The 19,585-nt window shown below is 41.7% G+C and overlaps 1 protein-coding gene across 1 annotated transcript in view; it reads left to right on the top strand.

The window, feature by feature from the left end:
* Nucleotides 1-17,364, top strand: part of SLC16A12 (solute carrier family 16 member 12) — a 31,017-nt gene extending 13,653 nt beyond the window's left edge. Inside the window, exons 2-7 of the mRNA XM_074830897.1 lie at nt 6,191-6,402; nt 8,444-8,547; nt 9,789-9,932; nt 12,332-12,923; nt 14,019-14,278; nt 15,402-17,364. Coding sequence (XP_074686998.1) covers nt 6,302-6,402; nt 8,444-8,547; nt 9,789-9,932; nt 12,332-12,923; nt 14,019-14,278; nt 15,402-15,664 — 1,464 coding nt within the window. The 5' untranslated portion in view covers nt 6,191-6,301 and the 3' untranslated portion in view covers nt 15,665-17,364. The remainder of the gene's footprint in view (nt 1-6,190; nt 6,403-8,443; nt 8,548-9,788; nt 9,933-12,331; nt 12,924-14,018; nt 14,279-15,401) is intronic.
* The last annotated feature ends 2,221 nt before the right edge of the window (nt 17,365-19,585 follow it).

Here is a 19,585-nt window from a genome sequence, read left to right as displayed (position 1 = left end):
CTCCCCAAAAAGTTTCCCGATATTTTTTTGTAACCCATTTTTGGCTATTCTCACTTATTTGCTGGAAGAGGAAAAAAGGCAATAACATGGATACAGTGATGGTACCATTCCCCCTGCCCCCAACAGCGTGGTTGTTGACTAACAGTCAATCAGTAGCATTCTTTTTTCAGGGAAAAAAATACATGTTTGATGGAACATGCATGACCGTAACCGTACAATGCTGTAAATGGAGCAGCTGAAAAAATTTCAATGCTGTTAAGTGGAGCAGCTGAACAAGGTAGGAAAAAAGGAATCCCTTGGTCCCTGGGCAGGCCAGCGTGACTGTACCTGCTATTCCTCTGTCCTTCGTGATGCAGATGCTTCGCCTCTTCACTTCACACTGTTGTGATAGCATTATTGAATCGATTTCTTTAAAGAAGTGGAAGGAGGAGCAGGCAGAGGGGGCAGCGAGTGCTTTGCTGTCTGTGTGCTGTGTTTTAAAAGGTCAGTGGCTCCTGTCGCTGTGCCGGCCAGTTGCTAGGCTGCCGTGGATTTCTGTGCTCCTTTCCCTGGCAAAAGGGACCTCATGATGAGGTGCAAGGTTATAGTAATGCCTTTTTAGTAACCTCACCCACTCCTTTCTGCTGGCTGAGCAGACTGAGTAAGGGAGATGCTCTCAGAAGCAGTTGTTTTCTTTCCAGGGTTCTCGAAAACAGCTGCTGAAGTAATTGATAGGTTATTTATCCTGCCAAATTAAACCTAATGTATTAACTTGGAGAAAAGAGTCACTGTTTAGTGAGCTGTGACCCAGTGCACGCTGGGTAACTAAGGCTTTCTTAGGGATCAGCAGAATTTGTTGCCACCTTCACCGTACTTACCTCTTCTTTGAACTCAAGGAAAAGCACATTTACTTAATGCTTGAGTGAAAATTATCTAGCAAAGGTTGCAAAGTGCAGAGCTCTTTCATGAGCTTTTCTTTTAACCCTGCTTTCCTGTAGCCATCTCAAGCAGCAGGAACTTTTATGCACATCTGTGATGTGTTATAATAGCTACCAGCACTGCCAGTGGGGATCAGGCCTTACAGGTGGAGCAGATACGCAGTAAGAGTCTTATCCTGCACCAGAAAGATTAAGAAAAAGATACAACATGAGAGCAAACCAAGGTAGAGCTGGGAAGGGGAGGACATGGTTGCTCAAACAAAGTATGTGCTTTCTGCCTGTTTGACTTCATTCGCAGAGTCCACAATCTGTATGATCCATGATATGGATAATTAGAAAACAGCACCAGGGTGTAAGCAACTGAAGTTTTCCAACCTCAGAATAAAATTGCCAGGTTGACATAATAAGTGTTTATTAGACATGTGCAGCAACAAGAAAGGTAATTATTTAACTTGCCTATTAGTTCAGTGGCTATGAAAGGCACAGTACTCCTTGAAGTGAGTGTGAAGTCAAGGAGATGAGATTTGCACCAGTCCTGCTATGGGAAGACTGGGTGGCCTATTTCTGTGTTGGTGAGGCATTTCTTATAATATGGTGGTTTTCAGTTGCTTGTAACTTCATTAAATGTTTGCCGTTTTTGTGTACATTGGCAGGCAGGGTTCTGTGAAAATAACAGCAAGTGATCATGTAACCAAATACCTAATCTATGTTTGCGTAGCCCGATATGTCATCAAATTCTCCCCAAGTACATTAACATAGAGCTAAAATGCAAACTAGAGTCTCAGGCCCAGTCTGAAGCTTGCCTGGAAAGATGGGCCAGAGATCTAGGCTGAGGTCATGCCACCCAGCTATTGCTGTTTGTGCATTAAAATTAGTTAGGGCCCTGTATGTGGAGATTGTTGACTCCTCTGAAAAATTGTATCTGTATTTCTGCTTATTGAACAGTTGCTGTTATCCCTTCTGGCATTCCTGGAACTTCCTTCTCCACCCTTAATAATCAGAACTGGAAATGAAATCATCCCTCCAGAAGGGGCAGTGAAAGATACCTCTCAGATCCAAAATAAGAAGCCCTGCCTTGCCAACACTCTGCAGAAGTGCTGCAGAGGTAGATCTGAATTGCTCAGGATCCCTCTGTGACGTATCAAGTGCTTATGCAAACTCCAGCTAACTGCATTACTTGTAATTGCCAGGAAATCCTTGACCAAAATAATCTGAACTTTATCAGTGCCCTGTTAACTCAGGTGACTGTCATGGCTTCTTATGGGCTATTCAGTCATCCAGGCATTTGAATGTAACATATTACACTTGCAATAATACAATAAATCCACCTCTGAGGTCCTTGGTGTTAGATGCAAAATGTGTTGGCCACATGGTGCAAAGCACTGGTACTTGCTCTGCCTGTTCAAGTGAATTTGACAGGATAGTGTAATGGGAGACTTTATTGACAAATCAGGGTATAATCAATTTGTGCCACTCTGGCTTCATGCTGGATTGGCTATCAGCTTTTTTGTGGCTAGGTTAGATGCAGACAGCCACAGAAGTGTTGAATTTTGTTTTCCATCTAAGCAGACAAGGATGTGGTGGTGGTTTGCATCAAATTGTACTGCTTGATGATCTAATCATTCACTGATCCAACATGAAGGATTGTGTAATCATTGCCTTAGCCATCATATAACATGTTGATCCAATATTTGCACATATTTAATAAGGCTGTTGTTGCTTGGAGTTATACAGAAAGGGATGTATAATTGGCCTTATTAGTTAAAAATAAAGAATCAGTCATTAGTTCACGGCAGTACTCAAAATGTAACATAGACCCTGCAAAATTGTCTGCCATCTGAATGGAATCAACACATGAGATGTATGATCTGCTCACAAATTAGCAGTGCATGCTGGAGGGCAAATACAGAAGTGGAAAGTCCAGGGATGTGTCTTCTGTATCATGTGCCCGGCATCCTCTAACTAATTTTTGACAGCAGGCGTGTTGAGCCGCCCTCATAGGTTTTGTGAAGAGTTCTGTACTTGCCTACATGCCTGCTTTCTTACTTTACTTATTTGTTAGCCAATCTGTTGTGCCTTTTTTCCTCAATTTGTTTGTGTTTGTGTCCAAGAGTTTGTTTCAGAACATAGCGGGGAGGGAATGAGGGTGTGGGTACACACTGGCACTGCTGTATGTTTGTCCTGAAGCAAATAGGTAAGGTCAAAAAATGAACTTTACACTTCAAGCAAAATGTCACAAGGCTTGTGAAGTGGCCAGTGATGTCCCTGGGGTCATGTGGGCACCTGCAGAGGCTGCTCAGAAAGCTCTATCAACTGCGTTGGCATTTTTTGCTGTGTTCTAGAAAGCTATGTCAGAAAAGGCAAACTGTCCTGGTCTCCATTCCAGAGCTTTCATTGACCTTTAATGTAGGTAAGTCCTAGCAATTGAATACCTTGAAGATGAGGTTTGAAATCATAAACTCATTTGGATCTCATTTGCTTTGTGTGGTTTTTCTAATCAGCAGTAGGAATGCATCCAGCTGAGACCCTTTAGACTCACTTAGAAGCCTCTATGCATGAGATACCAGGTTTGGAGGCTACTTACAAAAACTTTTGTAACCCCAGCCATGAATTATTCTTTGATCTTTGTAAGCTGCTATGACCATTGGTATATAATCCAAACTGTAGCTATCTCAGATGTCCCATTTGAGATGTGGCCTATTCTTTACACAGTGAAGCATTTATACATTCAGACAGAGCAGAGCACTGTGTATCTCTCCAAAGAGCCATAGAAGTGACAAGAAAAGACGTCATTAGAGATTTTCTTTTTACCATACCTGAGCTGTCTTCTAGTTCATTAGTATGGCTTATATTGTAATAGTATTTCATGCTGCAGTGAGGATCCACATTGTGCTAGACTCCATATAAACAGAGAATAACACAGACTTTATAATACAATTTAGCTTATGATGAAACAGATGTTCATGACAATGGTGGAGAAGAGAATAATAAAGACAGAATTAGTACATGTTCTAATGCTCATCGTGGGTATTGCTTTGGGCTCTGAATCATTAGACAGCTTTATACAAATATTTACTTAAAAATACTATCAAAGCCTATTATACAAAGAGAGAAAATAGGATAGTAATTTTTATTTCCAAATAGTACACAGCATTTTTGGCCTAAAGTAAAATGTGTGACAGCTAACAGGCTGACTAGCACAGAGGCAAAAATAAATGGTACTTGAGGAATACACAAAGACCTGGAACAGATATTTAATGGTAGCTTTTTTAGCTGGTGTAACTGGATGGTGGTATAATATAGTTTTGGCATCTTTTGTGGATATTTTTATTCATGGATATTTTTCAAGGATGTTGTTTCAGACATGGTTACCTTAAATCACTCCTCAAAAGTGTTGACAAGCACACATTTTGTTGTGAGTTTATGAACAGTTCTCTTCGCTGTTCACTTCTTGTGGCAGTTCAGGTGCCTCATATGACAGCACAGCTGCTGGCTTTTGGACTTCACCCCATCTTTGAAAATTGCACTTGGTTTTTCTGTTTTAACATTTATGGGCTGAGTTGTCTTAGTATATAGGGCTTGATCGTGCCCTGTGTGATCAGCTGCAATTCTTGGGCTTTGAAAGTCAAGCAGGTAGATTAGGATAATGCTTCTTATCCTTTTTAAATCAGAAGACTACCAAACCTTTTTAAAAAGAGTCCACTGTTTCTCTTGTACAGTGTTGTTACGGCATATTATTTACAGCCTAGTAGGAATTCAGCTAAGCTTTTAATATCTTGTGGTTTTTGTTTTGTCATTCCTGTTGTCTCCTACTTCGTTCACCTTTAATTTTGGCAATGTGTATATGTTTTCTTGAAATAATTTTGTAATGGTTTTGAGATGCACCTCCTGATATCTCAGGAGAGGCAGCTGATGAATACCTCTGAAAGGTTTACCCATGACAATGTTTAGGGTTGCCTCTGTGGTGCCTTGCTGGTTTAAGTCAGGGAGCTCTGGGCTCTGCAGAGCCAAGCCTTGAGCATCACCTGACTGAGAAGATTCAGGGACTGAGAAGGCACATTATTAGCCATGTAGCTTCTTTCTTGAGTTGCACTTTTGAGTAGCTCTGCAGCCCTCTTATGTGCTGTAACCGGTAACACTTCCAGGGAAGCCTGTGGTTCTTGTCAGTGGGAATGTTGCATATTCAGCATCTGTCATATTAGGTGATGTAGAAGCTATTTGAGGTTTCTCTCCAAGCAAAACTGAAAGACATCCCAAATAGTTTGCTTATGTCTTATGTAAATCTTTGATTCATCCAGGGGCTAAGTGCCTGCTGTGATGGCAAAAACATGGTCTGAAACCCAGCACTGACAGCCAGCGCTATGTGTTCCTGCACTGAGCAAAACGGGGTGTCTCAGGTCCCTCAGTCAAGCCCTGCCATGCACCCACTGATGCAGAAGGGACTAAAGGCTCTTGGTCCCATGCTGCTGGTGATACCCACAGCATTAGCAAAGCTACTCCAACACACAGGACTCAGTTATTCATCTAGGGTCCAGTAGGTGTCATTTGGTCTCCTGCAGTGTCTCCTGCAGCACTCAGTGCATTTAGAGCCCATGTTATGGCCTGGATGCAGACACTGCTTTGATTTAAGTGGATGGAAGAGGGGGATGGACTAGCCCTAACCTTCAGTGAATTGTCCGTGCTCAGAAAATAAAAGTTGCTGTGTCCTGCCTGATTACAGCCTTCATCTAGGGTTTGGCTTGTGAGAACAAGGAGGTCATTTCATCATCAGATCTGCTCTGATTTTGCAGAGAAAGTTCCCTTTTCATACAAAGGTGAAAACTGTATTCCCTCAAACAAAAATTTTGCACTAAAATGTGTACAAAAAAGAACAGCTACTTTGAGTGGAGACTGCAGCTGAAAATACAATTCAGGCCAGGGGCTGGTGTGAGCCGGGGGAGGCAATAGAAGGTGAATGAGCTGAAGTGACTGGTACCAGTAAAGTATGTGACTTACATGTGTGTGCTGTGACGTTTGTGGGGAAAAAGGCTATCATGTGCTAGGATGTAACTGCTGGGCAAATCACCCTGAAATAAATGATACTAGACACAGAGCCAAATTCTGATGGCACTCTTGCTTCCAACAAATTTTCATAAACTGCATTTGAAAGAAAATCCTCAATTTTATGCAGTGAAGCCAAAGCAGTATGTCCTAGCGCAGCCGTGCAGTTTTACAGTGTGTGTGATGTACCCTGATTCCCCCTCTGCCTCTTTTTTCTCTCTCTCTCCCTTCAGATGGCCAGTAACCCATGTGCCAGGCAGCCCCGGCCCGCACTTGGCAAGCCGGCCGGACTCGGCCCCTGCCACTGAGGCGGGGAGGAGGGAGGAATCACCCCAGCCTGCGCCATGGCCTCACCCCGGCACGCTGGCCCTCCCGACGGAGGCTGGGGGTGGATGATCGTTGCCGGCTGCTTCCTTGTCACTATCTGTACCAGGGCTGTGACGAGGTAAAGGGGCTGCTTCTTGTCTTTCTGACCTGTTTGTGGTATTATCCCTCCATTTATTTTTTTTTCCTCCTTAGGAAGAGGTTTTGAGATCTCCCCTGATGTCCCACAGCCGCAGGGTTTATTCTGGCTAGGTACAAACCTCTCTCTTGCTACATTTTTAAAGGTTTCCTGAAATCTCTAAGGCTGTGGGGACGGCTGAGGGATTATGAACCCTCTGGTTTTAGTCTCGCCTCCTCTGACACCTGCTCTATCTCTCAACACCCTCTCCGTGATTTCTTACAGAATTAAAGCCTGGGGTTGGCAGCATTATTTCAGGCTGTGGTGGTTTGGTTGGGGAGGGAGGAATCATATAGGGTCTCTTTGGGTCCGCTATGTCCCTCTGTCCCCACAGCCATGTTCATCTTTGCTAGTTCCAGTGGATTTGCTTGGCTCCTGAGTCTGAGAAGCCTGTAAACACCCCCTTCTCCTACTGCAAGTATTTCAGGTACCACCCTGCCTGAGAAGGTCTGTGCCCTAGAGAGGAGGCCCCTCACTGTGCCCTTCTGGTATCTAAAATATGCAGAAAATATTTTCTCAGAAATACTTCTCAAAAATAGAAAGAACAGGAATAGACTGCTGCCTTGCATAAACATAATGTATACATCTGGAGTGAGATGGCTTCCACAGTGACTTTGATGTCGACTGGAGACAGAGGAGCCTGGTGTGTGTGAACTTGAACATTTAAGCTATATTAAGCAGAGAGATAAGCACCCTGGTAAGTGAGGAACACTGAGACAGTGTCTTGCTGGACGGTCAGTATAACGTAAATACAGTGTTTCCTACCTACATCCTATATTTCTTTTAAAATAAAGCTGCCGAGTTTAGGAATCTGAAGTCTAGGGTTTTGGAGTCAACAGCATAAAAGGGGCATGGAAACATTGACACAGTGTTAGTTTATGTATGCAGATGTATCAATTCTGTAGTAACAGTAGAGACTTCCTAGTGGGTTTGATTCCTTTTTCATGTGTGAAATGTTACATCCAATAAATCATCTAATGGCTGGCACACATCTGGAGTATACACAAGAATGAAGTATGGGCAAGAAAAAAGCTGAAGAAAATGGTCATTTGCAGGAGGAAAAAAGAGAGGGAGAAAAGGGATCTCTTGCTGATCCAGAAACTAGAATGAAACTATGCAGCCTTTCAGTCCGTTCTCCTGCAGAGATGGTAGAACAGTAACATTCATTAAGCAGAGCAAAGTAACCTCTCTTGGAAGCATTTTAATAAACTGTTGGAAGGTCCATGGGGTCCTGCTGTGTTTTGATTCTCTGTTCATGAGGGGTTGCTTTTCATTTGCTTTGCACTTTTGCATCCATGAACACATAGCTATAAGTGGTGTTGGCTCTATAGGTACTATGCTGGCCCTGCCCTGCCAGTTTGTGCAGATGTGAATATCGCCACTAGCAAGCAACCAGGTCAGTGAAGAACTGGGGAACTGGGGCTTTGTGTACCAGGAAAGCAACATCATGATGTGGGCTATAAATTGCTGGTGATAATTACAACTTCAGTTTCATTTCAGTGAAAAATAATATGAGTTATAAAAATCTAGCAGCAGATACCACAGTGAGAAACGTGGTATTGTAATGTTCATAATCTCTCTGGAGGTTATCTGTCTGAACTAAATTCTGTATCAGCCTAATTGTCTAATCCCACTGTTGCGATAATAGTTGGACACCAATCTGTGTTTCAGTTGTTGCCAGTGCAAAGCAAGGTTTCTTCTCTGGTGAATACCCTAGCGTAGGTGCCCTACGCAGAGTACTGTTGGAATTATTCAGCTTGCACACATCATGCATTAAGGTAGCCCTTCATTTCCAATATCCCTTAGAAACTGTTTAAAATTTCTTCATCTCATTGGGATTTAGGCAAACTACAGATTTGATTTTCCTGGGAGCTGGAGGGGACCTTCAAGTGGATACTCTTCGTACCTGAAGAGTGAGACTGGTGTTTTCTGTGAGGCAAATATCCCATGTTCAACAGATTGGTGTTCATGTTTTCTTTCCTAGGTGCATCTCCATTTTTTTTGTGGAGTTCCAGGCGTACTTTGGGCAGGATTATGCCAGAACAGCTTGGATCCACTCCATTGTCGACTGTGCTACGATGCTCTGTGGTGTGTATTACACTTTTAAGACATGTGGCTGCTTTTTCTTCATCTCCATCTGGTTTTAGCATGTTCACAAGCTGGTGAAGTCAGCTGGCAAAGATAGATACTGTAGGCTCTCTGGGGTATGGTATATCCAAGCTGCTTTCCCCAGCATAGTTGAGCAGGAAGGGAGTGTCTTCATACTACAGAAAAGCAGCAGAACTTTTTGTCAAATGATCTAATTTTTCAGAAATGTACTTTTGTCGAGGTCTAGAGGGACAAGTTGTGTTTGAGAGTTACTAACTGAACACTTGTTTCTTTTGTCTTTTGACTGGAATCGTATTTGAGACTTAGCACAGGATGTACATCTTGCCTTCAGAACAAGTCACAGCCCATCCTCCTTTTAGCAAACTTGTATGTTTACAAATAGTGTTTTCCCTTAAAAGAAAATTCAGTGTTACTATGGATGACATGCATCAATGCAGCAGTTATACTGAACTTCTCATGGGTTTACTTTAAAACTGTACAGCTAGGTGAAAATCCATGCCCTAATTCTGTGTAAGAGGGTTAATCCATGAGAATTACTACAAAGGCTCAGGGACACAGCTGGATTGAGACATACCAACTCTCCTGTGTCAGCCAGGTTATATCTTGGTCAAAAAAAGCAAAACAAGGATAACCATGCCCTGACATTGCAGGCAGAGGGCTGCTGATGACACCATGGTAGAGGTAGTGTGATCTGGAAGCCATCAACATCGGAGAAGTGCAGGAGAGGGGTAGCAGGCCTGGAAACAGTCCAAAAGATGTGAGACCTCTCCTGTTTGGGTCTGACGCAGAGCCCACAAGGCCAGGGAGGAGCAGGGAAGGATGCCTGAAGTTACTGAAGGCTGAAGTGCAAAATCCAGGTGGGGGAAGGTCTCAGTGTTGTAAGTGTGGGGTAATGAACAGTGTGGGCTGTCGCTGTGGTCTCTCTTGACCCCCAAAACTGCAGAGTAGCTGTGTCCTGTAATGATTTTGATCTACTAAAAATGGCTGCTGAGAAAGCTACTGTGAATTTCAGTTCTATCCTGACTTTCAGAAAAGTTATTTTTAGAACTTTTTTGGTGCTCACACCATTGTGATAGGGGGGATGTTGGAAGACCACTCTGTGTAGCTGTGATCACCATTTTCTCCTGCTTGCCGGCCGCTTCCTTTTGCTTTATGACCATTGCAATGAACTGTGTGTGAGGACTTGCCATTAACTACCAGCTTTATTTGTTTCTTTGAAGCCCCACTTGGGAGTTTAATCAGTAATCATGTATCCTGCCAAGTTGGTATCATGCTAGGAGGGCTGCTTGCATCTACTGGACTAATTTTGAGTTCATTCGCCACCAGCCTGGAACATCTCTACTTATCATTAGGAGTCCTTACAGGTAGGAGACATTCAGCCCTTTTGTTCCTGCCAGGAAAACAACACAGGAATGTTAAAAATTATGGTCCTTCCTTTCCAGAGGTGCGATCTCTTCTCCATATCATATTGCCACCACACTGGTCAATAGAGATACTCAGACCTGTTCCCTTCATTGTAAAAGAGAGGCTTTGGCTGCCCCTCTGAGGGCTTCAGCACTCAGTGAGTCTCATACAGCCTGAATGAGGACCCTGCAAAAGCAACTCTTAAACTTCTGTTACAGAGAGGACTGTGGATAAAGTTCTGAAATTATAGTAGGTCAGGAAGGACTGCTGTTGGAGGTGATACACAAAAAGGTTTCCTTTGTTTTCCTGTGATTTGGCAGGAGTTTGTTATAGCAGGAGTTCTAGATTGCCCCAAAATATTTGCATATTAAAAAAAAAGTTTAAATCAAAACATAAGAGTAAGTGGGCAGAAGAACACTAGGAATACCTGGTACCTCAGCTGTGCATCTTATTTTTGTCTGTGTTACATTTCAGTTGAAAAGCAAGCAAATTGCTGGTTGGTAGTGTTGCTGTAGCAGCTCTTTCATTTGCATTCAAGTATGGTGATAGCAAGTATCTTTGCTCTGTCATACCTTCCTGTGTTTGGTGTGCAGAGGAACTTGAGAGGTGCCCATGGTCACACTGACATTCCTTCCTCATTAATACTGACCTGGTAGCCACGGTGATATAAGCCCTTGTACTTGGTCCCCTGCTGTTTAGTAACAAGTTGGTGGAATTACTGCAGTTCACATGCTGCCAACAGCTTATTTGTTTAAAAAAAAAAAAATCCTTATTGTAGTGCATGTCACTCCTGTATTATGATGTTAATCTTTGACAAGTATGTTCATAACAAGTGAAAAGGCTCCTTGTAACTCGAGGGACTGTGCCACATACCATGCTAATGCCACTGAGGCTTCCTTAGTGGGAACTGCTGCGAATGCTGAGGTGGAAAAGCAGTTGCACTTTGTACATGGAGTTGTAAAGAGCCAATTCTACAAGCAGTGAACTTCTAGTCTGTGGGGACTGATTAATGGAGAGGTGAACTGTTGGTAAAGGCTGAGGTGGTGCCCCAACCCAGAGAGGAGGTGGGAGCATAACTGGTGGAGGTCTAAATCCATAAAAGCTGCAGGACTTGAAACTGAGGAGTAAAGCAAAGGTGAGATGGGGGAGTGGCAGTAAGTAGCAGAGTTCCTTCTAAAAGGTATGATAATGTTTTCAGCCCCAAACTTTGCATTTCCCCTTTTCACAGGACATTTATTGGCTTTTTGGGGGCCTATTTCCCCCATGCCAACTCACTAAAAAATAAATGGTGTGTATGCCAAATAGAGTGTGATTTTCACAGCTCTCAAGTGATGATGTTTAGCTCAGGGCTGCTCCTCCAGCTCTGCTGCCCACACAGGTTCAACGCCAGCTCTCTGCCCTGCTCCTCCCCTCGCCTCCTGAGGGGTACCAGAACGGGCACCCACTGCCCGGAGTCCCTCTAATCCTCTTACCCTGCACAGTGCGGCCTTTGAGGAGAACGTGGCAAGCTGGTTACAGTGCCAGGTGATTATTTCCTCTATTGGCAAGTTCTGTCAAAGGCAGTGGTGACCGTTTTACTCTCATGGACATGATCCAAAACCCTAGTCAGGAACACGTTTCTGCAGCTGATTCAGAAACATATGTTTTAGTGTTAGGGCAAGCATTTGATGATTAAAATCCGCTCTCTGGTTCTGCAGCAGAGATCACAATCTTTTTCCCAGTCCAAGAGATGGATCTTATTTGTTTACTAAATTGGATATGGCTTTGTTTTCTGAGGCTTTTCCCCTCTCTTTACTCGTAGTCAGGGATTTAAAATGATGAGGACTCCAAGCAGCTGCTGCATGGAGTTTGTTTAGCTGACTAAAAAAGGTTTATTGTAGAATATTAGTAACAGAGACAGATTCTTTGTACTGCATTTCAGAGACCTGAACATTAATGTTCAGGGTTGCAACAGACCAGATCACAAAGTGGTGCCTTATCAGGATAGTGTGCCCAGTATAAGCACCTGTGCAGACCCTGGGCCCCGACCTCATCTTGCATCCAACACAGGCTGACACACCATTTCTCTGATGTTTATTGATCGTTCTTGTTATTAAGTGAACCCCATCACTTCTTTCTGAGCCTTGTTGTTGTGAATTAAAGATGATACATTAAGTTTGTCAAGTTGGTGACCCTGATAGTGGAACAAAGGAGTCATCCTGGTTTCTCTTCACACTGAATCAGAATAAGAATCAGAAGAAGAATCAGAAAAAGCTTCCTATTCGTTTGTTCTAATGAAAGTAGGTTATGTGGTTTAATTTAATGTGTTTCATATGTCATGCTTAGTCTTAAGCCATTTGCACTGTGCTTTCTCTTCTAGGACTTGGGTTTGCACTCTGCTATTCTCCAGCCATCGCAATGGTGGGCAAATATTTCAACGAAAGAAAAGCACTGGCATATGGAATAGCGATGTCAGGAAGTGGAATCGGTACCTTCATCCTGGCCCCTGTGGTCCAGCTCTTAATTGAGCAGTTTTCCTGGCGTGGAGCTTTACTCATCCTGGGAGGTTTTGTTTTAAACCTCTGTGTCTGTGGCGCCTTGATGCGGCCTATTGCTCTTAAGGAGGACCATAAAACTGCTCCTGAGTTTCTTGAACAGGATTATGTCCCCGAAGCACAGAAACGAGACTTAAAGCGAATGTCCATCTGTTCACCTTTAATCAAAGTGTGGTCTCATGAATGTTTATGCTACTGTTCATGGAAGGAATATGACTTTTTACTGATGCCAGGCTTCATGGTGCTGGCAGTGTCAGTTTTATTTATGGCATATGGCTGTAGCCCTCTTTTTGTCTACCTAGTGCCTTATGCCTTGAGCGTTGGAGTGAGTCATCACCAGGCAGCCTTCCTCATGTCCATACTTGGTGTCATAGACATCATTGGTAATATCACCTTTGGATGGCTAACAGACAGAAGGTAATGGCTTATGGCTAAGCAAGTGTAAACTTTAGCTAGTGGGAAGCTGAATGCAAGTGAGATAGAATACATATAAAAGTTAACATTATGGGGGTTTTCTGTAGCATGTGTAAGTTTTCAACAAAAAAGCCCAACATATCATCTAACTTTCAGAAATGCTTGCTATTTAATGTTTCTGTCTCTTCTGAGTTTGTTCAATTCTGCTGGTTTAATTTCTTTTTTTCCTGAAGAAATTATGTGTTTGTGCAAAGCTCTTGCATTTGACAGTGGAAATGTAACTCTCTGCTTGAGGTATGTTGAGTGTGATCCTCTGTACCTATTTCCTGGAAGATCTTACCCTACTTTCTCTGCCTTTCTGTTCCTTTTGTGCTGCTGGGGAGGCACAGAAGTTATGGAAAAGGGTCAAGGGTCTGGCCCAACACTGTCAGACACATACTCAGAAGGACTGACCTAAAATTGTTTTACATTTTCCAGTATGTAAGAACTCACCATGCTTTGCTCACTCCAAACATATGTGTGCAGCAACTGTAACATCAGTAGAGATTGGCTAAATTAAGAAGGTTTTTTATTCTAAAGGACACATTCTTTGTGCTTATTCAGTTTGTGGGAAAAATCAGTAATTGGTTTTGTGGAGCAGTGAGAAGGGGAATTGTCATCTTGCTTAGCTCACACTAACTCCAGTGTTTAAGGGCTGATGCAAAGGGTGGCATCTAAGAGAGGTGTACTGTAATATTTTTTGCAAATACTGGGAGCACCTTGCTGAGCTGGGATGTAAAGCCCGATGGAATACTGCTTTGAACATTGAAACTTCAGAGGACTGCAAAATCCTGTCAGTGGAGCGGCTCCCCTCACTAGGAGCAACCCAAAGAACACTGCAGGCAGCATGGGCTGCTGCTTACCAGTTGTTTCTGCAGCTGTAGGTGGGCAGCTTTCTCTGCCTGGGCTTGTCAGTACTGAGCTCTTCATCTTGAAGTCTGTGTAAGAAAATGGACTTAAATTTGAGCTATATAAAAGAGAGAGAGACTGAAGTGCTGCATGCCAGGGCGTAGAAACTGAGGTGCTGTGTCTTTTTCTTTTCTGTTTTGAAACTTGCAGGTGTCTGAAGAAGCATCGGCACTTTTGCTACCTCTTTGCTGTGGGAATGGATGGTCTCTGTTGTCTTTTCCTGCCAGTTCTCCGAAACTTCCCCTTGCTTGTGCCTTTCTCATTCACCTTTGGCTACTTCGATGGAGCCTATGTAACGCTGATCCCTGTTGTGACGGCAGATGTAGTGGGAACTTCTTCCTTATCATCAGCACTGGGTGTTGTGTATTTTCTGCATGCCATACCATATCTAGTGAGTCCACCTGTTGCAGGTCAGTTCACAAATGACTTTCCTATAATTGTATCACTACTTCAGATTTACCTATTGGTGTGATGTAAAAGGAGAGGAGGGACATCAGATGGACACTAAATGTGGAGGTAGCCCCTGGGTAGAGAAATAACACACCTAGACCTTCATAAGACTTTAGATCCTGTTTAAGCCCTGTCTTGATAGGGTGATTTCTCTATATAGAGCAAGTTGAAATTTAAAAAACAAACCAGTATGGAATGGGACTTCTAAGAGCTGTTACATCACCACTTCATGTAGTTCAGAAATTGTGCAAGTGAAGGAACAAAAGATTTCACTGTGAAATTACATGATTTTGAAACTGTAACCTAAAGAGAGTTTCATTCCAAGGTTTTTTGGTGCAGAGGTCTTGTCCTTTTAATCTCCAAACTGCTTTGAGCAGGTGGGTGAGTCAGCTTCATTACTGTTTGGTCACAAGCTCATCACTGTAATACCTAACCATCATTTTCCTCATCGGTTCCATTACAGTAAAGTAAGGATGAGAGCTGTACTCCTATTATTGTTTAGAAAGAGCTTGACACAGTTTCGAATATTGTGGAAGGTCAGAGATCTTTTTCAAACATCCATGTGTATATATATGTCTTACATATTTTGTCTGCTGTTCACATCAATTCCCTATTAATCTCTGCTTCTGAGGCTTTTAATTTGATTTTCCATAGAAAAAATATTGCAAAATGGAATTATTTTAAGTGATGCATGCACCTATGGCATAGCTCATTAGATGTTTATGTATGAGGATCTCATGCACACAATATTTAATCCCAGGGCTCTCTAAGCATATTTAAAGACTGCCGGTTAAATCCATGCAGTTGAAAGATGTTTATTTAGTATTGTGGTAGTGACTGCTGTGCCTTTTCTCATGGGTTGGACCTCCAGACAAAAGTCCATAAAAATCTTATCTGCCTGCTGAGGACAAATCCCTCCCTGCCGCAGGAGGTAAAAGTAGTGATGGTGATGTAAACCCGTATTGTTTGATTGTATTTATATGTGATAACTCCAGAAGTTTATAAAGTTCCTGTTGATCACAGGATTTGTAAATTATCAGAATTTGGTGACCCTTTAAAAACCAATGATTTGTTTTCCTACAGGTTGGCTTGTGGACACAACTGGCAGCTATACTGCATCATTCCTCCTGTGTGGATTTTCTATGATATTTAGTTCAACATTATTGTGCTTTGCAAGACTAGCAAAGAAAATCAAAAGAACACATTTGCAGTCACTCACCAATGATACTGGCACCAAACAGCACATCTGGGCAAATGGAGCAATAGCTTATTCTGTCACAGCAGAATTAGACCAAAAGGATGTTGAATTTTTGGCTGTGGATACAAACAGCTACAGCAACAGATGACAAGCACCATCAGGATTCAGCACTACACAGCCGTGACTGAGAGGTGGCTCTGTAGTGTTACGCTGTTGAAGATACTACTTGTGAAACAAGGCATCTCTCAATTAGATTTTTCTATTGTGTTTCAGTTGGCTAAAATCTACATACAGCACCAGTAATACCAAGTTAATGCAGTAATAGAAGAAAGCTAGACAGAAAATAATGAGAGTTTGTAGATACAAATGGTCACAGATTTATTTGAAAGGCAGTATGTTGACTCCACAGGTAATCTCAAAGATGATAATTGGCTCATCAAAAGAAAACTATAAGGTAATCTGTCACCAAAACTGAACAATGAAGTTTAAATTATTTCAAAAATAGTATTAATGAAATAAGCTTTTTGGTATTCTATTATGGTGGTCCATTATGTTTCGATGGACTAATCACACACACACCACCAAAAAACCTCCACATTTATCAGTCTGCATTAAACTCTTTGCAAATAACTGCTTCAAATGCCAAAGCCTTTTTTTTTTTTTTTTTTTTTTTTTTAAATCTGTCAGGAAACTGTGATTTATACTGAAAGTATCTCTGGAGCAGCTTTAATTTTTACAGTGTGCCTGAATTTTGTACGTAAGTTGCAATTTAATTTTAAATATGGTTCTAGACCTACTTTCCCAAGCCCCTCAGCAAAATTTTGAAGTGGTTGCTGCTTTTTTTCCCAGATATCTTTAAAGCTTGAATTTCTAAACATTGACATTCCACATATGATCTTCCAGCTGATCCTTGACTGGGAGGGTGGAAGAGGTGCTGTGGCTCCTCTACTATCTGAAGAGGAGTAAATCTGTGCCAGAGGACTAGGCATGCTGATAGACAAACCTGCTTTAGCTGCATTAGTTGGAAGAAGCCCAAAGACAGCCCAGGAGACAAGAGGAGAGGCTTGTGTTTTAGCAAATACAGAGCCTCTTCCTCCTGTGAAATCAGCAGCTGTTGAAGAAATTTAGAGTCTGTGCAAGCAGATGACTGAGAAACTGCCCACTCCACAGACTATTAGTAAAAAGGATGTTGGCAGACAAAATTGTTTGTGTATTCCAGTGGCAAGTCTGTCTCTTCTTGGACCCAGGAGCTGTATCTTCAGATGGTGCAAATTACTTTTTGTGCCAACTCAAGAGCTGATCAGGTCACTTGTCCTGGATGACCAGAACACAACAGCTGTGATTTGCTGATGGTTTCCTGCTACTTGTGTGAGGAATAAACTACAGCTGGCTTCTTCACGGGAGCTATAGACTCAATGTAGCTCATGGGGTAAATTACTGATGTGATGATTTAATAAATAATGGGATGTTTCTTCCAGAGTGAAACTGTTGTGAGCAATGGAGGAACTTCACATTCTGCAATGCAAATCACTTCTGTGTTTTGATGCTGTATAGAGCTGCATTCTGTTCATTAGCAAATTGCTGAGAGACAAATAATTTTTATCAGTGCTGAACTAGTAGTTTTGCTAATCATCTGCAATGTATTCAGTCGTTGCTCATAGTGTCCTATTCCAGTTTGTGCCTCAGAAGGGAAAGCAAAATAGACTGATGTTCACAAATTCAATTTAGATAGAGTACAGCCATAAAAAATACAGCCATGTATTTTTTATATATATATGAATAGTATGTGTATCAAGTATTTCTATTATGCATATTTTAAATATAACATATTAAAATTGTCTGACTTCAGTTGTCTATGCTCAAACAAAGCATTTCTTGCTGCCCTGCTTCAGAAGTGTGGTTAGAGCCAGTAGCGTGATTTACAGGCACAGACCGCAGATTAAGAGATGGGAGTGCAAAAACTGCTTAAAACTAATGACATAACCTTTTTTTCAGCTCTGTGTGGGAATTGAGCCCCGGGCCCTAATTTTGATTTTAACATACGTTGATAAAAAAAAGAAAGAAATTATCCATGAGTATTTTTTAATGAGTTTGGAAAAATATGCACGTTTGAGAGGGAAAAAAAGGTGGCTTTATTAATTAGTAGTGATGAAGATATTGGTTTAGATCTTAATGCAGAAGTTTATATCAAAAAGTAGGAAATGTGTGGTCTACAAAGAAGATAAGCTATTACAAGGAGTTATAGGTTACCGCTGTCATTTACTTTACAAAAATTTTATTACTTTTTTTACCACAACATGTCAGCAGTTGTTCATGCCAGAACTGCATATTATAAAAGCCTGTTGGAATAATAATATATGCATTTTTATCCTAGTAAACAATACTATGTAATACATTACCAGCATTTTTTGATTTTTTTTTTTAATTTCAAGGTATTTTTTCATAGGCTTTTCTGTTTTGTGTTTAACTTATAATTAAGGCAGCATTTCTTGTTTTAAATATTTAATTCAGGAGAAAACATTTGACTGCTTTTATACACAGACCTTTTGTAGAAACTGATAGAATTATTTCAGGGTTTTCTAACACTGTTTCTGCTCTGAATTAAGCCAATGGACAAAAGCTTGTATACAGAATGATGCTTTCTGTGCATAAAACACACTGTGAAATACCAGCCCTGTCATGAATCTCCCCAGCTCTGACACAGAAGGAAGGAAGCATAACAAGAAATGACCTGCAAGTGGAAGAAATGGGAGTACAATACAGGTTCACAAAGCCTCATGCCAAACTTCTGCCCCCCTCGTCCACACAACCCAAACTGAACAGCTCTTCCTCATCCTGCCGTGTGAAATGTTTCAGGTGGCACATTATAGAAGCCTCTGGATTATACCATTTTAAAAAAATTATTTATTGTAACTGCAATGTTCTCTTCAGAGATTATAACTAAAATTCAGGCTGTTCTCCACAGAGGGTATTTCCTGGCATGGCACAGTGCAGTGGTAGGTGGAGTTACCTGGGCTAGCTGTGAACTATTTCCCTAGCTAACACTGCATGTTCCCACCAGCCTTGTTGAGCACTGATGGATGCAAGCTTGACTGGAGCACTGCACCTGCTGAGTGAGTCTGGCTTCCCGAGACAGCATGGTCTGACTTGGCTGTGGTAACATCTCTCTGAGACAGAAGCAGATGGATCCTACCTCAGATAGATCCTGCCTGGGACAATACTCTATTCGGTGCAGCGAACGGGAATTCAGCGTAAGTGAAACTGTTTACAACTGCTGAAGTTACCCCATCTGTTTCCACTCCGTGACGTTTGAAATGGGAACTCATAATTCTTATGAAATTGCTTATGTTCTAGTGATAATTTTTATCAGATCAGCTTTGGAACATTTAATAAATTGTAACTTTAAAAATTGTGGGAAAACAGCATTAGAAAAGTCAAGTACCATCTGTTGAAAAGCAACCCCGTTCTCAGAAAAAAAGAGACAATTTTGAGCCTAAAATGTTTCTGCTAACATGGATAATAATTTACCTCCTGAAAAACAAAGGTTGTCTGTGCTACTATATGGTGAATATATTTTATATTGCCACAACAATTCCTTGTTTGCTTTCTAAAGCGTTACAAGTTTATGGAAGAAGGAAGAGCTTGTTTAAGTTAAGCTGTAACAATACTTCATGGTCAGCACAACAAAATCCTTAGTTGGGATCGCCTCAATAAATAATACCTTCTTCTAAGTGACTGTTCTGGTATATTCCAGTAGAGTTTTCTATATAATTTAGAAGGTGCTTTTGATTCATAAATTAATACTTTCTGAAGGGTAGTATTAATTAATTAATTAATTGCCTTTACTCCTTTTTTCCCTGCACCACTAGCATAGGCTCCAGTGATGTACTCATACTTGGGTGTGAATTGAGAGGTGTTCGGCTTCTGTGTGGTTTGATTTTGCCCGTTGGACTTGGAGACTGCAAAATGCGTGTTCCGTTTTGTCCCCTTCCCGAAGCTCAAACCCAGCCTCTTCCCTGAGTCGCCGCGCCAGGCAATGCAGCAGCACCACCCTGCGGGAAATAACATT

This window comes from Strix aluco, chromosome 7 (genome assembly GCF_031877795.1).
Source record: "Strix aluco isolate bStrAlu1 chromosome 7, bStrAlu1.hap1, whole genome shotgun sequence".
In the NCBI taxonomy this organism is placed as follows: Eukaryota; Metazoa; Chordata; class Aves; order Strigiformes; family Strigidae; genus Strix; species Strix aluco.
The sequence above is the reverse complement of the archived record's forward strand: the minus strand, read 5'-3'. Positions and strand labels throughout refer to the sequence as shown.